This window comes from Hypanus sabinus, chromosome 16 (assembly GCF_030144855.1).
Source record: "Hypanus sabinus isolate sHypSab1 chromosome 16, sHypSab1.hap1, whole genome shotgun sequence".
Classification (NCBI taxonomy): Eukaryota; Metazoa; Chordata; class Chondrichthyes; order Myliobatiformes; family Dasyatidae; genus Hypanus; species Hypanus sabinus.
In genome coordinates, this window is record NC_082721.1 from 67140750 (window position 1) to 67155914 (window position 15165).

The 15165-nt window shown below is 37.8% G+C and overlaps 1 protein-coding gene across 2 annotated transcripts in view; it reads right to left on the minus strand.

Moving 5' to 3' along the window:
* LOC132406389 (A-kinase anchor protein 8-like) overlaps positions 1-15165 on the minus strand; it is a 50103-nt gene that overhangs the window by 20300 nt on the left and 14638 nt on the right. For both annotated transcript variants that reach the window (XM_059991996.1, XM_059991995.1), the window contains exons 3-5: positions 11583-11787; positions 8939-9416; positions 2111-2216 (exon numbers count right to left, since the gene is read on the minus strand). In XM_059991996.1, coding sequence (XP_059847979.1) covers positions 2111-2216; positions 8939-9416; positions 11583-11787 — 789 coding nt within the window. The remainder of the gene's footprint in view (positions 1-2110; positions 2217-8938; positions 9417-11582; positions 11788-15165) is intronic.

Here is a 15165-nt window from a genome sequence, read left to right on the forward strand (position 1 = left end):
TTATCTTGGGATTACAGTCACAAGGAAGTTTAAAGATCTCTTTCGTGAAAATTTTGCCAATCTTTCATAAACTATAAAACAGAGTCTGTTACAATGGTCACCTCTATCTATGTCTTTGGTAGGTTGTACTAATGTTGTTAAAATGTATGTTCTCCCTAAACTTTTATATTTATTTCAATCAATCCCAATTTTTATTCCTAAATCTTTTTTTGATTCCTTAGACTCTATTATTTTGTCATAACTGTGGAAAAATAAGCGCTCTAGAATTAATAAAGTTTATCTCCAAAAATCTAAAAAAGAGGGTGGCATGGCTTTACCCAACTTTCGTTTATATTATTGGGCAGCCAATATACGTTGTGCTACCTTTTGGTCTTTTTTCCATGGCCAACTTGAGTGCCCTAATTGGGTGGCAATGGAGTTGAGTTCCACTAAAGATTTATCTATTTCTGCACTTCTTGGCTCTGTACTCCCTAGTAGTTTGTCCAGATTAATTGTTAATCCTCTTGTTAGACACACTTTGCGTATATGGGCTCAGTTTAGGAAATATTATGGTTTCCATGGTTTTTCCTTTTCTAGCCCTATCTTACGTAATCACCTTTTTTTTACCTACTACGTATGATTCAGCATTCCATGATTGGTAGAGGAAGGGCATTAGACATCTTGAAGATCTTTTTATTGATAATCGCTTCGCATCTTTTCAACAGCTCTCTGCTGTTCAATCTGCCCAATGCTCATTTTTTGAGATATCTCCAAATTAGACACTTTATTAATCCTTTAATTCCTAACTTCCCTGAAATGCCTGAGAAAAATGTTATGGATTTATTTCTTTCTATTAATCCACTAGGTAAAGGTTTAATATCATTTATTCGTGATAAATTAGCGGCCTTACAACATGCCCCTGTGGATAAAATTAAAATGGCTTGGGAGCATGACTTAAATACCTCCTTATCTGATGAGACTTGGGACTCGATTCTCAAATCAGTTCATTCAACCTCTGTGCTTGCCATTGCCTTTTACAGTTTAAGATTGTTCATAGAGCCCATATGTCTAAATCTAAACTATCTCAATTTTACCCTAATATTAGTCCTCTTTGTGATAAATGCAAAAGGGGCGAGGCCTCTCTCATTCATATGTACTGGTTTTGTCCTAGCTTGGAGAAATTTTGGAAAGATGTCTTCATAACGTTATCGTATATTCTGAATCATCACCTAGAACCTAACCCTTTAATTGCTTTGTTTGGTTTTTTGGGTGAGACAGATTTACGTCTGAGTTCCACTAAATGTCGAATATTATCTTTGGCTTCTCTCCTGGCTAGACGTTTAATCCTCCTTAGATGAAGAGATGTTGCCCTGCCCACACATGCTCAATGGCTTAACGATATTATGTCCTGCTTAGACCTTGAAAAAATTCATTATTCAGTTCTTAATTCGGATATAAAGTTCCATAAGGTCTGGGGACCTTTTATTGAGTACTTTCATAACCTTCCTCTTAACTAAGGTTTTTTTCTCGGTCCCTTGCTTGCAGCTCCTTTTTCTTTGGTAGTAGGCATCAATATCTTCTGTTGCTAAGTGTATTTACAGTTTTGGGGGTTTAATTGTCCTGATTTATATTCTCTATATTGTGTTGTGGTTGGTCTGGAGTTCTTTTTTTGTTGCGGGGCTTGGGGAGGATATTAATTTTACATGTCTTCAATTTGGGTGCTTTCTCAATTATCTTTTTTTGTATTATATTATTATTGTATATTTATTTTTGCACTGTATTAATGCTCTTCATTTTGACCTGGGGTTTTTTTTTTTATCTGTAGCGATGTAGAAAATGTATAAAAAAACTAATAAAAAAAATACAGCAGAAAATCAAGTTCCAGGGATAAGTTTCAATCATTTTGCACAAATCATTCCCATCTCCAAGCTTGAAGTGTATAGGACTACTCAAAAACAGTTTGTTTACCTTTGTGTAAATGTCCTTATGTGAAGGCAATAGAGTGAACTGAGCTAAACTTATGTGCTACTTGCAATCAAATGGTTTGCAGACCATTATCACCAAAGGTCAATGATTTGGAAGGCTCCAGGAGACAGAAGTGAGTGGAGAGAAGCTGTGGATACAAGCATACCTGCATCTGATCCCTCTTCAGTTTTTGCCTGTTTGTTCTCTGGCTCGTCAGTACTACCCGTAGATGTTTTCCTCTTCCTACCAAAGCCCGCATTTGTTTTCTTCATCTGTTAAAAATCAAAGACAGTTCAATTCCCACAAATTAGGTGCCTTTCATTTAAAATACCTTAAATAAGTATGCCAAACAAAATCTTCCACTCTGCGTGTAGGGTGTATATAAGCCATCTTGAAACACTCCAGTTTTTAATGCCTTGACTTCCAAAGGAACATAAAAGTAATTTTCCTTCCCAGATTAATAAATCTAGTGCCTTCTTTAAATCAGGACCTATGATCTTGAGGGAACCTGTTCCCCAATCACGTGATTTACGTTCCAAAATATTGCATTTCTAATACTGATAACAAAGATTACAAAGCCCTTAAATCCAATGATGCCTCAAAGCAAAAGCAATATTAAGGGCATAACTTGAAAAACTGAATGTTGTGCTTAAAGGAGGATTTAAACCACTACATTTTGGCTGAAGATATGACACAATTCCCTATCGTATTTACAGTATCAAACACATCAGACAGTTAACAAAGGGGTTTTTGAGGTTTATAACTGTGCAATATTCATCTTACTCCCATACAACATTCTGGACTACTCTGGATCTACCAGTTCATTTGTAACGAAAGCTATTTTGTCACCAATTTTGAAAGATCTCATAAAATGCTTCCCCGTTCCATAGATAATGTAGCATGTCTGGTGAGTATCCTCCCATGACCAAGACATATAGTAGTAGTGTCATTATCCAGCTACTGCCTAAAAAGTTAGTCAGCACAAATATTGAGGAAATTGACAACAGAAAAGTTAAAAGATGAAATATCCACAATTATATAACTAAATACTGCAAAATCCCTTTGCAAGAACTCAATGCTGCCAAATACTGGAGTTAAAAAAAAAGATTTTCAAGACCAGGGTAGAAAAAACATCCTACTTTCCTTACAAAATCAAGCATATTTTAACTAGATCGTATTTTTTATCAATACATAAAGCATCCAGAAAGTTCTACAGTGAATTAAGAGACTCAAGCTACTTATGACTGATTGACTGATCACAAGCCAAGAATGGAGCAAGTCTTTTGATAAAGTTTCACTAATTACTAGGTTGTCAAAATACTTCTAAAATGGCCCACATTAAACTAAACAAATTTCATGGAACTCTAAATAATAATACCTGTAAATCAGAGAACAAAGTACAGCATTGCAATTACTAGCATTTTAGTTCATACATACTAATTACAAATCAAACATCTAACTGAAGTGTAAGAAATGAGTGCAAAGTGCAGCTGACCACAAAATGCATAAGGTGGCAGCAAGACAAGAGACAGTAGAATAGACTGAATAGTTATATTCCCAAAAGAAATGAAAAGAAACAATATTAAATACAAACACAGACTAACATGAAAAATGGCAAATTGTAAAGGTAATTTAAATTTAAGACAGTAACTCACTTATCTCGTTTTAAAAGTAGCTCAAACTTTTGCAAACACATGGATATTTTCCCTAGTTTATTGCAGTCTAGCAAAATCTCAAAGAATTGAAAAACAGCAATCATAAGACTCATCTTCAAAGCCAAAAAGGTTCAGATCAAGAGCTAATATACAAGAATTTGATGCATTTGAAAGCAACTAGACGTACAGTGAGGCGCGTGAATCTGCATTTCTTTTTAAGAACAGGTGATGGTAGTAGATTCCTTTGAGGAGCAGCTGACCAAAAAGTGGAAATAGTGTTATGTGCCTGGATATTAGAAGCCATTTTGATATTAATGACAATCTCTAACAATGTGTCGTAGTGTTTTTTTTAATGACAACTTACACAAATGACCTGGATGTAATTACCAAAGGGATGAATGCCAAATTTGCTAATGACACAAACATAGGTAGAAAGTTGAAGAGGACAGACACTATAAGGGGATATAGATTTGTTAACCAAGTTGGGAAAAAAATTTGGAATGGATTACAGGAGGTTCCCAAGTTATTAAAGACCTGATTCACATTAACAACTTTACCCAAATTCTCCCAGACTCCGTTCACAGGCACAGTACTCAAAACTTCTTCATCAGAAAATGATGCAGACATTAGCCACAGAAAAAGCCAATGCCTTTTCCAAACTCTCCTTCAGTTAAGATCAAATGCCGAAAACCCTGAGCCACCTCTTGCAGTACGCATTTTTTTTTAATTCAATTGCCAATAGATTAGCAGATCAATTCTCCAGGACTGCATTCAGACAAACATTCAAATATACTCTTATAAATCAGTCTCCAAGCATTGCAACTTTGGCAGAAATTGTTTTTAAGTTTAGTTTCCAATATCTACGTACATGAAAGCTCAGTTTATGGCCAATTCTCAGGAATGGGACCCTTAAGTAACCTGGGAAATGTAGAGGAATCTGGATGCCCCAGTGCACGAGCCACAACAAGCCCTTTTGTAGGTATAGCTAATAATCAGTGGAATTAAACAAAATTCAAAAAGGAGGAAGGTAATCTTGGATATTGGTAAGAACAAAGAATCAGGTTTATCATCACTCATGTCATGAAATTTGTTCTTTTTTGGGTATGAAACTGCTGCAAAAAAACAAGTACCATGACATAGGTGAGTGATGATAAACCTGATTCTGATAAGGGTCTCTATTGTGGACAGAGTGGGAAGGGGCACTCTTTCTCTGGTACCTGCCCCACACCCCTCCCGCAGTGCTCCACCCTCACTCACCATTCCCAACATCCTCTGCTCCTGCCAGATTTACAAACTTCCTCTCAGCTCCACATTGTCAAACATAGTACTGTGCAAAAGTCTTAGGCACTCTAGCTAGTATTTCTATATAGTACAGTGTACTTCTGCACAGTACTATATAGAATATGCAATTTCAATAGAATCATTTTAGTTAAGGAAAGAACATCAGGGAAAATTAATAAAATTGATACTTGGAATGGATGAGTCTTAATGAGGAAAGGTTGTATAGACAATGTATATTGCTGGAGAGGAACCTGACCAAAACATACATGATGATGAGGGGTTTTAAAGGGCGGCTGTAGAGAGAAAGTATACTGTGTTAGAATCTTAAATGGGGCAGGGTCATATTTGAAAACATGGAGTCACCGTTTAAAATATGTGGTCACCAATTTAAGACAGAGATGGTGAAATTTATTTCCCCCAGAAGGTCATGAGCCTTTGGACTCCTCTTCCTCAAAAGAAGAAATAAGATACTTCCAATAAGAAAATGAAAGGCACATATAGCTAGAAATGCAAAATCAAGATGACAATCAGATTATCCATCACCTTATTAAATAGCAGAGCAAACACAAGGATACAAATGGCATATTCCCCATTTAATTCATATGCACAGGAGCCTACTATAATGGTAACATACAAACTTATATGATGGTTGGCAATGTATTAGTATCTATCTGTCTGATCCAGGAACAAAAGCATGCCATTCAAGCAAGTCCCATTTTTTAATTTTGCCAACGCTGATTTCAATAGTCAATATTCAATAGTTCCATTTAATATTAATGAATGTATACCATACACAACCTGAAAATCCTGATTTACACTTTCGTGTTTTATATGTTTAATTTTTGAGTGCTGCTCATAATGCTATGTGCTACCGCAAGTAAGCTTTTCACTGTACCCGTGCAGACATGTACAATGCATAACACAATAAACTTAACTGAATTTTCAAGTCAAACACTTGGTTCCCCAATATTCCAAAACAAATGAGCCTGGCTTCCAGATCAGAGTCCAACTAAGCACATGTCAGGTTTAGGTAGACATGCATTCCCATATTAAGAATGACCAATTTAAGGACAATTCTACATACAAGAAATCTTCCGTTTTATTAAATTCAGAAGTCAAATTTAGATACAAGCAGTAAATAGTTTCTTCTCTTTCCCCACTTCTAGTAAGTGTACTCTTTTGATGTTATTCATTACAGTATCATAAGACCATAAGACGTAGGCCATTCAGCCCATCGAGTCTACTTCACCATTCCATCACGGCTGATCCCAAATCCCACTCAACCCCATACACCTGCCTTCTCGCCATATGCTTTGATGGTGGTGTGATTACCGTATTAAGTGATTTTCATGTATTTCCAATGTATAGAGAAAGTTGACTTATGGACATCTGTAAAAAAATGCAATCTATGCAATGGCTTGATATTTTATCCAACTCAGAACAGGTTGTTTAACACTCCCACACGTCTTCCATTTTTGATGAATAGTATTGCACACACAGCTCACCCCACTTTTTGTACTTGGGCTCTAGGCTGGATTGGCAATGGGTGCTATTTTCTTTGACTCCCAATCAAACCCTGTCTTGCATGACAATAAAGTGCTACCAAATGCCAAGGAATATCACAGGATTCAGCATAGGAGCTGGTGTCATTTATAATTATTTATGAAATTAATAATTTATGAAATTAATTCTGTTCTAATAATACTAAATTTAAAGCAGTTAATAACAAAAGATGCAATTTGTAAAAGAGGGTTATGAGATTTGACAGAAAAGAAACTGGTTGAATAAAAACAAAATATGAAGGTACATGAGGCACTGTAATTAGAAAGCAAGATCTTTGGACTTGACAACAAGCTTGACAATAACGATTTTTACCCACAAAGTTAGGATGTATAGCCACACAGGAAGTGTTTTTAAGCTCAATAATAATCCTGTATCTGAAGCACTACATACAATGTAAGTCTCCTAATGATAGGGGATGAAGTACAAAAACAGACTCAATACTCATCCCACAACCCAAAGGAAGACAGATATCAGAATTTCGATATTTAAAACTATGATAGCTTTGGTCAAACTTGATCCTGCACGTTTTCCTGTTCATTCGAAATTAAACACTGAAAAAATTACATATTTATTTTGGTAAAACAACAGCAAAAATAAGAATGTACTTCTGGTAAAAAAAAAACCTGCAGTAAACTTGAAAATTTACACGGTTTTATGCCAGTAGATGACATTTAAGGGCACTAGGAATGCATTGCGCAAGGTGGATCAAAGATGCATCCAGCCTGACAACATGTTTTCATAAAAGAAAACAGATCGCCATCAGGAAAATTGAGGCTTACATCGCTGCCACTAGATAGCACGCAAAAACAAATACTGCTACCTTTGCAAGTTAAAAAAATCATTAGATTCAGAGATCACATTTCTGAAAATTGTTTCAAGTTTGAAACTTGGCAAGAAAATACTACAACCCCTTAAACACCAAAAAGTATCGCTGCAGTATGATTATAGAATCTCATTCATTTCTGCATGGATACAATATTCAATGCATTTGATTTTTAGGTAGCTGGTTCAAAAGGCATGATGTGCCCTTACATTATCAACTATTATTACATATTCAAAACGTAGGTTTCCAGTTCACCAAGGGAAATAGTACCATTCTGTTTTAAGTATAAAAAAGATCTCCTACAGTTCTTTTCAAGAGAATAAAATCTGATTTTATTCTACTTAATTGCTTAATATAATAGAAATATATTTGCTGCCTCCATGCTAGAAGTGAAAGATAAAAGATCAGAAACACACCTCCTATTATTTTGCACTATCACTCGAAGCAGCAACTAAGTTTAATACAGCATCTATGGCAAAGTAAACAATACGATTCCAAACTTAACATTATGAACACAATAAAAAGGAAATACAGTGGATTCCAATTAATTGGGCCATCAGTTAATTGGGATAGCCACTTATTTGAGACAACAGTAACAAATCAAGAAAATAGCAGGGATTCCATTTGTGGAGAACAAACCACTTAACTGGGACAGGAGGTTGCTGTTGTGTGGCGTTGGACACTGTGCTTAGAGCGAACAGTTTTTAAATAGCGTCAGTTGTGCATGTATGCATTATATTACCCATCTGGTCCAATTTCTAACCCAGTAAATTTTGATTTTTTTTGACCTCTTTAAACAAAAAACTCAAGACCCTTGCAAAGATGAAATGAAAAAGTTTGACACTAGCCAAAACAAAATTTTTGGTTTCAATTTGGATCAAATTAAAACACATCCCCAATTGGCAGATGTAACTGGACAGCCAAAATCTGCAATTGCACGCAATGAAAGCAGTCCAGTATCTGCACTAGGTGTCTGCGCTTATTTTGTTCATTTACAGTCAAACAAAAGAACACAGCCACATACAATGGATGAACTTCTCTGTCGATAATTATTCAGTACTAATACAGTTTTATAGTACTGTAGTAGCATTGGGAGTGTTCCAATTTGTTCTGTATTTAAATACATACTTTGTTAGTTAAATGGTACCTTGTCTTTTTTTTAAACTTTTAACTATTTCCATGAAACTTTGGCTAATTGGGCCAAAACGTACTGGTCCCAATGTGTCCTAATTAACCTGAATCCACTGTATTCATTTTTGTATTCAAGACAACACCATAAAATATGTTTTATAGAGCATCCTTAAAGGGTATCTATGTGCTTGTATCCTGAGTTATAGTTGATTTAACACTAAATTCAGGTAGTGGAAATTAGTATTGCTCAGTATTACCTATTCTCCAAACACTGATACACTGGTTGGAATACACAGAAGACATCTGCCTTTCAACAATGAAAATAAAGCAGCTAAAGTTTTCCATAGTCCCTTTAATACTGCACTAATATGCAAAGCATTTTTTCAAAAAAATGCTCACTTAAACAAAAAAAAATCCTATCCTAATCAAAAAAAAGGGACCACTTGCCTGCTATATTAAAACAATTAAAAATTCCCATTCCTTCATTTGTCCTATTCATTACTGCTTAAAATAAAAGGTATTAAAAAAAAAAGGTACTTACGCCTCTCATTCGAATCTGATTCCTCCTTTGCTGTCTGCCACCTCCTAACGATCTTCCCGATCCCTGAACTCTGAACAGGTCCATAGGGATAATGTTTGGGGAGAAGAGCGAAGGGAGGTTCCTGGTGGAGGAGGCGGTGGCGGCGTTGTGGCCCCTGCCTCCCATCGACAGCTCATTCCAGCGTGCAGACATCCGCCCGGAACTTGCAGGTGACATGTAGGGGTCGTTCCGATTGGGTCTGTTATATGGCCGGTCTCTAGACCAGTTCTGGCCCCACTGGTTAGTTGGGCCGTATGGGTCACGTGCTCTGTTCTGGAAATGATCTCTGCGGTTCCCGTAGGAGCTGTCGTAGTGGTCATAGCGACCTCCATAGGAATCGTTATAATCAGGCCCATATTCACTGTAACCGTAGCCAGATCTGTACAGATCACGGTCATTCAGTGAAGACCCGGAGTCGTAGGACTCGTAAGGTGTAAACCTGAAAGAGTCGCACAGTAAGCAAGGAATCTGGTCAGTAGCTGGAAAGCATGATGGCACAAGTCTGCCAAGTCGTCACAGCAGACTAAAATCTAAACAACAGTTTCAGCTAATCACAGAACATATGTGATTTGCAATAATAAGCACTGGCTGAAATGGCCAGCCTGTAACAAACACTTATTTCAATTACTAATGGGACTTTGAAAAATTTAACTGATAAATAAACAACAAAATACTCTTTTTTGGGTGCTAGTTTTCTAGTTTTGTCTTGGCAGTGCCGTCAGTATACACTGCTTTTTATAAGTATGTTGCTATACAGTTCACAGCAGAATGGAAAAATCCACCATTCATTGGATTTTAGCCATTTTAAAGTTATATGCCATGGGGAAGCAATGGCCAGGGAGGATGGGGACAGTAGGATGTACGAGGAAGAGTGGAGGAAAAAATTACAAAGCTATGAACTCAATGGCAACCTTAAAATGACAAAGTAGAACTTTGGCTTCAATATGCTTACATCATTGGGTATTACCTTTATGAACCAAAGCTCATCCTTGAAGTCAGCAGAAACGATGGGGATTTTTCCACCATGCTACTCATTCTACGTCAAGTACAAATATTAGTTCGGATACTCTACTATAGCACCATTTACATTGCCAATCTGAAACAAATTTAAATCCAGTTTCACAAGGAGCTGAAAGTGCACTTTATTTCCCTATTTTAAATGCAGCATGTTTCTAGATGTTTGTGACATAATGAATCCAAAAGAACAGACAGAAGTGGTCTGCAGAGCGGAAGCAAGGCTGATCTTGCATCAATAACTGATCTGATTGTGTAAATGGAATTGAAACTGCGCCAGGTTCTTGCAGCACATGCAGTACAAATAATTTTTGGTATACACAGCATCAACTTTTCACCCCCAATATGCCAATAGTGCAAGTACCTAATTTCAAATTTCAGTCAAATCCACTAAAGGAGCCAGATATGCACTAAAACCACCCTGCCCCAACTCTCATCTATATCACAGGAAAATGTTGAATTCTAAGGCTTGATTCTCCACAAATTAGTACTTGGAAGCTTGGCAAGGTAACACTCCTATCAAATACTTAACACTTCTTAAAACACATCAGCTTTCCTTCGAAAAGTTTCACTTTGGTTTTCCAAAATTCCATTGAGATATTTGGCAAGATGCATTAAACATCTAAGTTATGAAGTAAGTTGAAACTAGTTTACAGTGTACTGGTACATCCAAAAAAAAGGCAGATAAGACTTTTCCTCTATGAACTAAAGTAGGTTAGTCAGTTAGATGACTCATCTACATCAGAACTTGTTACTTACCGGGGTCCTCAACGTATTTACTAAGAAAACCAATGCTATTTAAAAACAAATTGAACCTATTCCATTTTCCTGATACTCAACAACACTTATGTTTCTCTAACAACCTTCTGAACGTTCACACATAGGCTCCAACTGTATTTGTCATCCTTTCATTCATTTAAGGGACATTTTATTACAAGCCTCTGCCATACTCAAAAAAATTCTTAACACAAAGTTGATGATCATGCAATTATTGTGGAAAATAGCAACTTTAATAATTAAAGCTTTAAGATGCATAATTCAAAAGCAATCTGGTTATTCATTTTGAAAATAAATTGAGAGCAAATTACTAATTCGGATAGTGAATCACCAATTCTTTCAGAACAGCAATATAAGATATTCGTCCATTTGGTTAAAAAAACTGATTTAATTAAATCAAAACTTTAATTCTGCTGAATCACAAACAGACCATTCAAAATGTTTGTGGAATGATCAAATGAAAAAACCCAACAGAAGCTTATTTAAGTCATACAGCATCATCCCAAAATCAAACTGTAATTCTAATCATTTACCTAGCAATGAATTTCTTAAAACTTCCAAGTCTTCCACGTCTAACCACCCACGAGTCACACATACAACCAGTATAGAAGAGGCAATGACAGATGAACAATGGTTTTTAAATATAAATATGGTAGTTATAAAACTATGTCCTTTATCCATTTAAAAGCTCGTCATTAAGTATTTCAATTATTTTTAAGCAACCAAAGTTGTCCAACAAAAATACAAGTGGTCAATGCCACTGAAAGGAATTTATATATATTACATTACTCTTCCTGTTTGCTCCAGCAAATACCTGTTGTCCTGGTAAGTATCTTGCACCTGATTTTCAGACTCTAACTGAGAAAGCATATCCAGGCGCTTGTTGATTTTAGCAATGATGGTGTCTGTAGCTGTGTTTTTGGGAGCTTCCCAGTTCTTGTTGCCAGCACTGTAGCCATAATTTGTTGTAGTACTGGGTATAGTATCTTGGGTATAACTGTAATCATAGCCATCATATTCTGAAATTGAAGAAGTATTTTTTGGATTAGACACGCAATTTTTAAATTTAAAAATCGTCTTTCTGAAGTACAGTCATTTACCCTGATATAAACTATTACAATTTTCAATTATATGCCCATGTTCCTCAATTATATTGGATAATCATTCAATCACCTCTGCTTTCACTATATCAGAATATGTAGCCTTTTCCAGCTTCATGCATCTCTACAATTCTAGGTCCTCTGAAAGCTTTCATTGATGCATAATGCACATAAAGAGATCTTTCTTGAGAAGAGCAGGTTCTGTCAGTAACCTGACTTTGTCTTTCTTTTTTTATAGGACAGGGCACCTCTACAACCCATACCTCCAATCTCATCTCATTGATTGGAATACTCCAAATAGTTTTTGTAGAAGGCATTACCCCAGAGGTTCATATGCTTTTTGGAATCTAGACTGTGATTGTTTAAATGATATACTCAGTACTGACAAGTAAAATTGTTTGTGTTATCACTTTAGGCAGATTGTGTTTATTATTGTGACTTAGAAGATCAGATCACATTTTACAATTATTTACTGCAGAAAACCAGGTAATTGCAAAGGGTTCACAAAATCCCCAAGTAGTCAGACTGTAATTTATTTGATTCCTCTTAATGCGATGGCATATTTAATGCAGTAACATAGCAAGAAACAAATTATTAGGACATTCAGCTCTTATAATTAAGATCTTTTAGTTGAATATCACTTTCAAACACTAATTTCACAGTCCCTCATTTATCTTAATATCAAAATAATTATCATTTACTATGCAAAATATAATCACTAAATGAACATTCACAGCACCCAAGTATCAGAAGCTTCAATATACTGAGTAAAGAAATTTCTTCGTATCTCAGTCTTAAGTGCTTATCTTTAAGATTACAAATCTTCATTCTAGACAGGTCAGCCAGGGAAAATGTCACAATGACAAAGCCTGTATCAGTTACAGAATAACTGTCCTAACTCCTACCATCACATGATTCAACCTGGTGAGCTTTCACTGCACACCCTCTCTTACAAGTATCCTTCTTCAGAAAGGGAGACCTGTGCTCAATATAGTAGAGGCAGTCTCACCAGGACCCTAACCAATTCCAATGTCTTCACTCTTGCACTCAAATCCTTGAATAACAGTAGACTTTACCTTTACACAGTGGTGTAACTTCACATTAATTACCAGTCATTCACATACAATGACACCCAGACTGTTCTGTATCCCAATATCTATTTCTGCTCTTTGACAGGTCTTGTTTTTTGTCCTGCAGGGTGTCTAGCCACCCTCCTCACCAGGCAAGCCTGCTGGGGGAGCCAATTTAGTCGCCGACCACCCAACCATGTGAAAGGTAGTTTTGGGTTACGTGGTACCAGTAGCACTCAGACCAGTGACCTGTCAAAGGGCAGATGAAGCCTCTCATAGGATCAACGGCCATCTAGCAAACACGTGCCGTGAAGCACAGAAAGGGAAGCTCTTGCATTGAAGCTTGGTCTGGCCATTCACTGCAACAGAACATTCCCCAGCTGTCTTGTACCCCACCATGCGGCTGGATCCGGGAGGGGATATCGAGAGGGTGGGTCTGGACCCGTGCAACCCCCCCACTCACCTAAAATCCATTCATGCTCACACTGTTCCTTTCTGAGGAATGGGGTATCCTCAACACACCCAAGTCCTGTAGCAACGGTCAAGTGGCGAAACGGTAGGTTTAACCAGCTGGGAGCCACAGTCACAAGTTTGCATGCAGGTGGCAGGGGGAGAGTGGTTGCACATGGATTACAGAGCGGAGATACGATGAGGCAGCACCCTCTGCGTCAGAGCAGCCCTGTTTGGGAGGCACTGCTCACCCTACAATTAGGGAAGGGCCTAGAAAAGGTGGCTCAACAAAGCCCACTCACACCAACCTGGCCAGTCTACCGCGGCTGGCGGGTCGTCCAACTCTAGCGGTAAGAATCACAAGCAGACTCTGATTGTCGCCTCATGGAATATACGAACTCTGTTGGACAATGCTAACTCTGATTGCCCAGAGACGCACTGCACTTGTTGCTCATATGCTCAAGGACTACAAAACGGACATTGTGGCTCTCCAGGAGACCCGACTTGCTGGAGAGGGAGTGCTTTGTGAAGAGAAAGGAGGGTACACATTCTTCTGGTCTGGCAGGCCTGAAGAAGAATGAAGAGAATCTGGTGTGTGCTTGGCTATCAAGAACTGCCTCACAGCAAAGCTACCAACCCTGCCTGTTGCTGTAAATGACCGAATCCAGACCTTGCATACACCTCTGCAAGGAAAGCGCTGCCTCACCATAGTCAACGTTTATACTCCAACTCTGACTAATCCCAGTGAAGTCAAGGAGCCATTCTGCAGTGAGCTGAAAACCATCATCAGTAGCATGGCAACTTCCGATAAGCTGCTGTTGCTGGGAGACTTTAATGCTCAGGTTGGCAAGGAGTCCACTGTGTGGCCTGGTGTGATTGGACGCCAAGGGGTTGGCAACAGTGACGGTAAGTCTACTGCTCCTCTCGATGTGCACAGAATTCAAACTGTGCATTACTAACACATCTCAGACTGCCAGACAAGCTCAAATGTACATGGATGCATCCACCATCTAAAAGCTGGCATCTCATTGACTATGTCATCACCCGACGACGAGACATCTCTGACATTCATATCACCAGAGTTAAGCATGGAGCTGAGTGCTCAACCTATCATCAAATAGGTCTCCCTGGCCTTTAGCATTATCATGGACAGGAAAAATTTTAATTGGGGAAGGGCAAATTATGAGGCTATAAGGCTAGAACTTGCGGGTGTGAATTGGGATGATCTTTTTGCAGGGAAATGTACTATGAACATATGGTCAATATTTAAGGATCTCTTGCAGGATGTTAGGGATAAATTTGTCCCAGTGAGGAAGATAAAGAATGGTAGGGTGAAGGAACTATGGGTGACAAGTGAGGTGGAAAATCTAGTCAGATGGAAGAAGGCAGCATACATGAGGTTTAGGAAGCAAGGATCAGATGGGTCTATTGAGGAATATAGGGTAGCAAGAAAGGAGTTTAAGAAGGGGCTGAGAAGAGCAAGAAGGGGGCACGAGAAGGCCTTGGCGAGTAGGGTAAAGGAAAACCCCAAAGCATTCTTCAATTATGTGAAGAACAAAAGGATGACAGGAGTGAAGGTAGGACTGATTAGAGATAAAAGAGGGAAGATGTGCCTGGAGGCTATGTAAGTGAGCGAGGTCCTCAGTGAATACTTCTCTTCGGTACTCACCAATGAGAGGGAACTTGACGGTGAGGACAACAGGTTGATGTTCTGGAGCATGTTGATATTAAGGGAGAGGAGGTGTTGGAGTTGTTAAAATACATTAAGATGGATAAG